This window comes from Anopheles cruzii, chromosome 3 (assembly GCF_943734635.1).
Source record: "Anopheles cruzii chromosome 3, idAnoCruzAS_RS32_06, whole genome shotgun sequence".
NCBI classification, from domain to species: Eukaryota; Metazoa; Arthropoda; class Insecta; order Diptera; family Culicidae; genus Anopheles; species Anopheles cruzii.
The window spans coordinates 53,263,041-53,272,954 of record NC_069145.1 but is presented as its reverse complement, the minus strand read 5'-3'; the positions used below and the strand labels follow the sequence as shown (position 1 = coordinate 53,272,954).

General features: G+C 45.9%; 1 protein-coding gene across 1 annotated transcript in view; it reads left to right on the top strand.

Moving 5' to 3' along the window:
* The first annotated feature begins 1,082 nt into the window (after nucleotides 1–1,082).
* The window catches only part of LOC128275674 (tyrosine-protein phosphatase Lar), a 95,186-nt gene continuing 86,354 nt past the window's right edge, over nucleotides 1,083–9,914 (top strand). The window contains exons 1-2 of the mRNA XM_053014256.1: nucleotides 1,083–1,101; nucleotides 2,738–2,896. Coding sequence (XP_052870216.1) covers nucleotides 1,098–1,101; nucleotides 2,738–2,896 — 163 coding nt within the window. The 5' untranslated portion in view covers nucleotides 1,083–1,097. The remainder of the gene's footprint in view (nucleotides 1,102–2,737; nucleotides 2,897–9,914) is intronic.

Sequence of the window (9,914 nt, the reverse complement as noted above, 5' to 3'; positions counted from 1 at the left end):
TGAATGCGCCTTTTTCGTGAGGGGTTTCGATGTTTGCCGATACTTTCTAGGCTTCCCGCATAAAAATGGGGTTTTACCGCGCCGAGACACCGTGGCATAACGGAGGAAAGACAGGCCTGGCCGACGACGTGTGTGTCATCAATTTTCGCTTCCCCGTCTCTTCGACTTTGCACTCCACTCGTCTTCTCAGCAGTCCCCCCCCGTATATCCCACCAATCCTGATCCGTCCACCAGACTTTTCCTCAATCTGTCCACGGGTGAAGCGATATTAAAATGAGTATGAGAAGGCAGGGCAACAACTTGCGTGTTGTGTCGTAAATCTGTGCAAAACATTAGGGAAAGAAGGTGACGGTTATTTATTAGCTCCTCAACGGGTTAGGAGGCCCGCACACAACGGTGATAGGCTCGACGACACTCGGTTGTGGATCGCCTCGAAGTGTGTTACTAATCTGCGGTAACAGAGAAAGAGAGCGAGGAGCGAGGAACGATTTGCATCGTGTCGATGCACGTGTTAGTCATTTTTCTTCTGCGGAAAACCGTTCTCTCTGTCGTTGTGCGCGGTGCTGTAATGTGAATCCTCGATCTGTAACCGTTTCGTGTAACCGTTTCTCCGTGTGTTCTACATCGACTATTGCAGATGGAAATTTTTCGGATTTTCCATTCATTTACCTTACACGTAAGTTTTTCCCCGGCCGAATGTCGGTGAATAAGGTTCGCGGTGGTGGGATGCTATATTTTCAATGGTTTGTAACAACCATTTATTTTTTATTGTTTTATTTTGAACTTTCGATCCTTTTTTTCGGTTTTCCCGGAAGGGTAAATTATTTCAGTTCCCGTGTGTTTCATTTCGTTCTGATGGCGTTATTTTGACACGCAATTATTTCGCAGCCCAATTGAGGCCACAATTAACGTTTAACACGCTGCGCGATACACACTTCTTAATGGGCATTTTTTTTTACTTCATTGCAGATCCCCCCGAGATCATCAAGAAGCCAGTCAACCAGGGAGTCCGAGTGTCCGGTGTGGCAACTTTCTTCTGTGCGGCCCGAGGTGATCCCCAGCCCACGGTGATTTGGCGGAAAAATAGCAAAAAGATTATGAGTAAGTATCCAACGCTTATCGTCGTAGATTAGGTTGGGACGAAAATGAAATCCATTATTTTTGCGTGAAATTCAAAGCTTTAATTAAGATGTTTCGGCACAATCCGTGCTCACAATCTGCTCTAGCTTCCAATTTACTATCACTCAGGAAGTTTAGTGCAAGGTCCGGACTATATAGTGGATGTATTATAATCTTCCCAACGAAGTTCCCGGAGTTTTTGGCAAGTCACTAAAATCGTGTGTGGCCTTGCGTCTTTAGATCTGAAAATAGTGTTTGGCCATACGGAGCAACTCATAATGAACGATTCCTTTCAAGTCCCACCAAATACACAGTAGAACCTCTCCGACCGTTAGTTCTGGTTTTGTCACCTTCATCACGATTTGACCTCGATCGTTTTCGTACAATAGTTTCGTACGTGACCCATTTCTCATCTCCAGTTTAAATCAAGCTTTAGCTTATTTAGCACAAATGGTTTAAAACATGTTGAAAGTAGATCTTTAGATCCTGGGAAATGCTGGGCGACTACCAACAAGCCGGTCAACTTCGATTATTTCTGTGATTTTATCGACATTTTTGTCGACGGGCTTTCGTGTGCAAGGTGCATATTGAAAATAAAAAAATGTCTGAACGGAATAGACGAAACCAAAATTGAATGGAGCAAGCTGTTAGAGTATCGGTACCATAAAACACCATTCACAACGTCGGCGGCCTAGCTTGAATTGTCGCCTTTATCACAGAAAAACTGTAAAATATACCGAATTTACTCTTTGTTGACTTCTATTGTTCACAACTCTGTAGCTCAATAGAACAATAAAGAAACAGGAAAAGAATTTTAGAAATCTCACGTAGACAACGAGCATACACTTGGAATTGTTTGATCGTACTTTATCGATCACTAGAGCCATCTATCGAGAAAATAATGGATTTCTTTTTCCGCAACATAATATTATGCATGCCCATGAAGAAGTACGCTTTAGACAAATGACATTAAAAATCAACGTTACATATGCTCCAGCTCCGTTCACAAGCTCGAGTTGGCAGTTTAAAAATAATGTTGGAAAAATTGCCGTGATACATCTTTTTATAAGTTTAACTCAAGAATACCGGAGAACACTATCGATAAATTTCAAGTATTACGTCTAGCCTTTCCGAGTGTACATTCTGGCCTTATCTAATTGAATTTACATAAATTGATCGGTTAATGTTTTGACACCTTCCACCACTAAGGCGGGGTGAGTTGAGCCTATACAATGTCTATATCTACATTGCAAAAGTGTCCGGTAATTGGCTATTATTTGGTGCCTGTCTGTATCACATACCAACTTTAGGTTGCATCAAACTGCTAATTATACAAACATTCATCATAGAGTTTGACGTGTACACACGCCGCTACAAAATTCATTAGTTGGTACATTTCGCTTCACCCGCCGGACCGTTACAAGTTTCTGTTTGCTTCGGTACCAGACAGCGGGTCACTTTGGTCACTGGCCGCGCGCATGAATCAATCCTAATTGATAGTTGGCAGCCCGACCCGGGCAGGTCAATCGCAATAAACTTAATGTCATCCTTCGTGCGTGCAACAGTAATATTTCACCGTCGGCCGTTTGTCAATTTCTTCTCTAAACTATACTTACAGTGAGCCAATCACGGTACACGGTGCACGATGCTAATGGAGTTTCAATGTTACGGATCGAGCCCGTGCGTGCCGGCCGTGACGATGCACCGTACGAGTGTGTGGCCGAAAATGGTGTCGGCGATGCGGTGTCGGCCGAGGCGACGCTGACCGTCTACGAAGGTAAGTGGCAATCTATGTACCCCGCTGCACCGAATGCCGAATGTGAAAAAGGTTCGAAAAACGAATCCTCGTCCAGAAGTGATCCCGATTAGAGCGCGAGAGAGAGAGAGAGCGCGCAGGTTGAAAGTGTCGAACCGTTCGTGGGTAAACTTTTCTCATCACACCGTGCCTTCTTCGGGCCGTGCCGTTCCCTGCAGATAAACGGTTCCAGAACGCGATCGCCGCCGCCGATGTAGTTTGTGCCCGGCTCGGCCCGGCAACAATTATGCACCAGACTTCTCCAGCGTGCGACGTGCGAAGAGATTTGCATGATTAATTAAAAGTATTTCCTCATATTATGCTAATCATCCCACGAGAGCGCCGTGATTTCGGTGCATTTCGTGATCGCCGCACTCGCCGGTTCTTCTTCGCCGGACCAGCTGTGGCCCCGAACGAGCTCCGAACGCGGCCGGCGTTGGCATTAGGATGCAAAGTAGTTCCGCGGTGCATATTTCTGCAACCCGCGAGGCAGAAATAATTTCGGATTTCATCCATTTTTATCTACCGAGCTTTTTACGGTGAAAAAAAAACTTTGGCCACGATGCTGTCCCTGTACAGCTTAGCGAGCGGCTTCTCTTCCGGCAGGCGGCTCGGGGCTCGGCGGCCAAAGGTTTTGTGCATCTTGCCCCCCCGGCCAGAGAGAGGATGCATTTTAGATCGTCTTGCGCGGCATTGCTGGAGCCGGATTCGGGAGCCGGGTTCGGGGGGTGATGAGTGATAATGTTAAATAATTTATTCATTGATCCTATACAGTAGCTGCCACCGACCGGAAGAGACCCCCCGGGACCATTGTAGGCTCGGAAAGAAAAGTACACTTCTTTTTGCCAACTTTAATTTGCTCAATATCATGCAAATTGTGGGTCTTTTCGAGCCAAGGTTTTAATGCCGGCGATTTCGCATCTCGCCGGGTGAAACTTCTTTCTCCCACGTGCAGCGACCGCTTTCGCAAGAATGTAAGCATTAAATGGAGCATTGTACAATTTATATTTTAAAATTTTCCTCTGCAATTAAGGCGTGTGCTTAAGTTGTTAAATTATTTCGCGTTAAATCAACGCAGACTGGAACTACTCAGTGACAAATGTAGTAAATCTCTTGACTGGTGCACTGCAGGTTTACATTATTATTATGATCGCTTGATAGTTATTGAGTTGACGAACTAATAGCAAAACCATCGTTTCATTTGGCTTTTTCTGCCATAAATTTTAATATAAATTGTTTGTTGGACGTTGTGCACGGCCCAATAATTTATCAACATATTGTCCTGCTGCTGACCAGGTGAAGCGTTATGCGTTCAAAAACCTTTTGTTAACACAACTTCAATAGCACCCCCGTTGGACATGGCAGAGTTTATTACAGATAGCAGAAGCATTTAGTCTTAGAGCCTGCCGGCCTTCCTGTCCTACACCCGCATGGCCGTAAGCTGCACAGCTGTTTGTTTATTAGTTTCGTTAGAGATTTCCATACATGCAGTCCGGGAACTAACGAGCTGCTAAGGATCGCAGCGCAGGGATATGAGCCCCACATGAGCAGCCAAACGACACGTATCGTACAACCTTCAGATAACGGAGACCAGCTCTCTATTCACGGGCGGCGGCGGCGGCGGCGATTCCTTTCCTTTCAGGGGGAAGAGTCCTTCAGCAAACCGAAACGCTCGCTACTGCCGGGACCTGCCGGGCTATCGTTTGAAAGTTTGCTTCTTTGAGTCTGCTGTGTCCGTTGCATGCTGGATTGCCTTTTCGATTTTACGACATGTGAACGACGAGATGCGGGCCACAGTAATAACGATGTAAATAATAATAATTCTTGGCATGTGGCACCGCACGGGTTCCGATGGAAAGCAATCGTTGAAACTGAATCCCGCTTTTTTGTAGAAGTTTTTGTTTTTCAAATGCGAATGAAACCCGACACCACCACCCGACCCGGTATGCAGATGTGTATGGAGCCTTCTTCGCGCAGTTTGAAGTCTGCCCCGGAAGCATAAAGACCAGACACAGACAGACCTTATCGTGAAATGTGTTGCTGGGGTGTTACTTTGTTGCCCGTAGGCTGCAGGGGAGTTTGTACCGCGAAGCGTAATGCAGTGAGGCGTGAGTGGTGCGCTTTTATTCGCCGGTGCCCTGGATGGCTCCTGGAATGGCCTGACGGAGTTGCGCCAGCGCCAATATTTCCGCCAACAGTTTCGAGCAGTTTCGGACATAAATTAAGCTCTCGCTCGCTTGCTCGCTCAAGAGATTGCCGTCTGTTTTTGTCCGGTTCGGTCCGTAAAGTGTGCGGTTTACTTACCGGGGGGCATCCCCTCGGGCCTAACTTTCTTGGGGCGTGGCCGTAATTCTCCCGCGGTTTCCCGCGGACCGAGTCGGCGACCTACGCGGGTTAGGCGACCATCCATTTACCCCGATTTATCCAAGATGACAAGCTCACACTGTGCTCCGACGCACCGACTTTCAACGCGCGCACCCCACGTAGCTTTTCGGAAACAAAAACAATAAACCAACACACAGTGGTTCGCGCGGGGTGGTTCATTGCATAAAAGGTCGCGGCCACACTGTCCCGGTGTTTCCGTTTTCAGTAGTCCCTTTATTCTCGGACCGCGGTTTTGTTTGCCTTTCCCGCGTTGTTTTCGCCGCGTCTTGGCGTGCGAAGAATTATTGGCAGCGACTTTCTTAAATACGTTCTCGGTTCACTTCGGGCGGGGAAAAAACTTTTTTCTTTCTTTGTGTTATTCTATTGCTCAAAAGTTCTGGCCCCTCGGTCCCGTCGAACCGTCGGGCGTGTAAGTTACGGCCCAACTGAAGTCATAATTTGTGGGATATTGTGCGTTTGTGGACTTTTTCCACGCTCTCAGATACTGTGTTTAATAAAATGCAAAATTGAGCGCTTACTAGTCATTATGCATTAGCGGCGCACGGGGTTCGATGCTACTAGGTTGTTCATTATATTCGGAGCCTCGATATCAAGGAGCGGTGCTACGAGCCTGATTTTTTTGTGATATTGGTACACTCTTCAAAGGAATGTATGCGTAGTTTCATTTCAATCAGTCACTTACTTTTTTTTACAAGCCATTTAGTATCGACATGTCACAGTATTTTTTTCAATGGAAAAAATTAAGTATCGTGCAGTGATTTAATTTTTAGTTTTGAAAGGTTTAAAAGCAAAGGAAAATTATGAACGAATGTTGAACGTATATAAGGACTCTTCAGCTTTAATTAGGGGGTTAAAATGAGGGTTTCTGAGTTTAAATGTGGTCGTAGTAGCTTTCAAGACGATCTATGACAAAAACGTCAAAAAACAGACACAACTCCTAAAATCGTAAAAAAATACCGGATGTCGTATTGGAAAATCGTCGAATCACTCAAACGTCGAATGAGATTTAGTATAATGCCTAGCCATCTCATTGAGCAGTATAACTAATATTTTGACTGAAGTTTTGGGTTCTTAAACGCTGTTTGCAAAATGGGCGCCGCATTCACTAAAAATGGAACAATTCACCAGGTCACAAGAGCATTTTTAAAATGGCGAAAATCCATGAATTAAAGTTCAAATCGTTGGAGTATCCACTCTATTCATCAGGTTTGGCCCCTAGCGACTTTCATCTGTTTTCAAACCTAAAAAAATCCTGCGCGGAAAGCGTTTTTTATCAAATGATGACGTCATAGCAGCTGTAAGGAATACTGTGACGTGACAAAAATACTGTCGATACTAAAAGGCTTGTAAAAAAAAAGTAAATGACCGATTGAAATGAAACTTTTCATACGTTCATTTGAATAGTGTACCAATATGACAAAAAAATTAGACTCGTAGCAGTTATCGTATCGTAGCCCTCTGTTATCGAGGCTCCGAATATAATGAACAACCTAGTATATTTTTGTGTGTGTGTGGCGTGGTCTGTGGCCGACAGCTTGAAAGCAGCAAACTTTTCTAATAGACTCTCTCCGGCCAGGTTTCCGTTTGCCGCCAGGAATAAGGCTAATGCGCGCGCCATTCTTCATCTCGCGGTTTTTTATTGTGGCCAAACGTTTGTGGTTTATGAGTCGCATTTTCATTGCGCTACAATGTGTTGTATAAAATTAAAACTCGTACTTTACAACTTTACAAACCACATCTCAAAACGATGTTCCCTTAAAATCCCCACTGTAACTCCGACCCGGCCCGGCCGATCGAATCGTTCGAGGGCCGGCTCCCGTGCTGTGATCAATGATTCATATTTCAGAACGCTCTCTTGCAAGAAGCACTTAAAATTACTCCGCCATTCATGCCCCAATTCTCCGTAGTAGTAGTAGTAGCTGGGTGGAGATTTTTCAAAATGAATGTTTAACCCACGAAGTGGTGGAAGGCCGGCGGCCTCAAAATGCACTGCGAAAGACAGCCCGGGTTCCGGGCTCATCCATTGGCACTGCTGAAAATCTCGCTGAAAAAGGCTGACGTTGTCACCGACGGCCGCAACACCAGCCCCAACCAGCCGCCGAACCGCGCGCGTTCGCTCATCCGTTGCGCAATTTGTAAATTGTTTTGTGCTCTGTGCATCCATTTCTATTTTAATTTTTAATTTTCCATTGCATTGTACGCTGTCGGGCAAGCTTCTGCTCTCTCGAGCGGAAGTGGTCGCTCCGTGCTACGTTGCGCACGCCATTTTGCCGGCGCTTTTTCTCAGTTTCCCCGTTGCAAATGAACTGCAACACTCCCGTGCCGGGCGATGTACGCAAAAGGCAGCCAGCCGTCAGCCGAACGACATCGGAGAAACTTTACCGAGGTTTTTAAATAGGATTGACTCGCTCTGTATCCCATCGTCTCCGTCATCATCATCATCATGCACAGGAATTCTTATCCTGACTCGTGGACGACTGGCGGCCGAACTGTGTGGTGTGGCTTACCATTACTGGCTCGCTTTAGTGTCCTGATAAAAAACGATTTACTAGGTCGATGCGTCGAGCATCGGAATTTTAAAAAGGTGGCTGTACCTGCTGATTGGGACTTCCCAGTTTTGCTGTTAATTCATCATTACCTTGTATTGACATCAGGTAAATGAATTCAGGGTGAAAAATAAATTATTTCAGTGTGCAACCCATCTTTAAAAGGGTTAGACCATGCCAACTTTTGTGCCTGAAAATGACGTTTGGCGGAGATTTTTAATTTTCTGCTCCTCTTGAAGAAAGCTGCTTCGGAATCGCACCAAGTGCTTGTCGGGACTTGTGTTTGGAAGATCGCAGTGCTTTAAGTGGGTTAAAAAACTTCAAAATGACGATTTTGACTTAACAAAAAAAAGCGTCCAAGGACTCCAAAAAACGGACTTTCTGATGAGACAGAAAGGTGTGGTGTTTCACAAGCTCCTAACACCTGATGGAAACGTTAATTCCGATCGCTACTGACAACAAATGATCAATTTGAACCATTCATTGATCGAAAAACGACCAAAATGCAATTCTAGTGGGTTTCAATGGAGACGCCTGGTGGCCCGTGGCAACAAGCACCAGGCGCCCCATAAAACAAAACTGTTTCAGGATACTATCAAATCACTTGGATGGGAGTTGCTATTCCTCCCGGCGTATTCACCAGACTTGGCTCTTTCCGAATATCATTCTTTTTCATCGATGGGAGACGTATTGACTGAGCAGCCCTTCGTTTTTCTACGAGGAAGTCGAAATGGGATGACTAATTAGTTTATTTAAAAAGTCGAAGAATTCTTTCCTCTGGGAATCCATGATTTAGCAGAGAGATAGGAGAAATGTATAGCTAGCGGTGGCACATACTTTGAATAAAAAAGAAAATCGCATCAAAATTTTATTAACGTTTTTTGTGTGGTAAAAAATCCCGATTCTCGACGCATCGACCTAGTAAATGCGCTTGTTACTGCACATGCGACTGTATTTTCTTATTTATTGAGATGCGGTAGTTGCTGGGTCGAACAAGTTGCTCCAATCCTTGATGCGACGATCGTATAATCACTGCTCAATCTCGCACAATTTTTGCTTTTCAATCTTGCTCAAAACCGGTGCTCAATCTTAGACTTCACGCCTCCCGTCATCGATGTTGACAGAATTATCGACCGGAAACGGGGTGTCTTGTCAACGGCGTACCGCTTGATAACCGCTTTTCCGCCGATTCAGCGAACCATTCGATCAACCGAATAAATCAACCCCCGGAAGGAATGGTGCTCCAACAACAGTAGGGCTCGAACAACAGCAGCCAGCCATTGTTGAAAGAGACAAGCCACGAAAACGGAGAAACGTTAATTCGAAACAGACTTCGTTCGCCGTTCGTCGGTCCGCTCGAAATATTCACTTCCGAGAGCAGAAACTTCTTTTTATGCTAATGTTTTATAAATTTGCATTTATATTTATGTGTACAACCACCACCGGGGTGTTTCTCACTCTCAGTCTCTCAGTCAGTCTCAATGTATTTGTATTTTGTCCTTGCGAATAGCGTACCAAAGGCGACACCACCGAAAATGTGGAAGACTCGCAAGAAGAATGGAAAACACCGAACCCCGATACTGATACATAGAGAGCCCACCGTTTCGACCATAGCTCAGTTTCGACGTTAGAGCGGCTCAGTTCGTCGTCGGCAGTGTACGACCCGCTTACAATAGGGCCGGCCGGGCGATGCTGGTCAGCGCATCGCGTCGCGAGGTGCGCTTTCTTTTTGGTAAATGAAAATTCAAATCCCCTGCACTTGACGCTTTTCGACGGTGTGACCAACTCGAGCACTTGAATATGCATCAAACGACTGGCGCTGGCACCGGCACCAGCAGAACGGCGAGTTGCAGCACTCGCGCAGTTCTTGACGTTCCCGGCCACTGGCCAAATGAACATCTCGCCCAACCACCCGAGAGCTTCGTCGGGGGTTCGGACCGTTTGGCAAGAATAAGCATAACCGATGGAGACGCCTGGTCCTGGTGCCCTCGTGGACTGCCGGGGTGGGGTGGGCCGGGGCTCGCCGCGGTTCCGAACCGACGCTCGGCTTAGCACAAATGGGTCCGCAG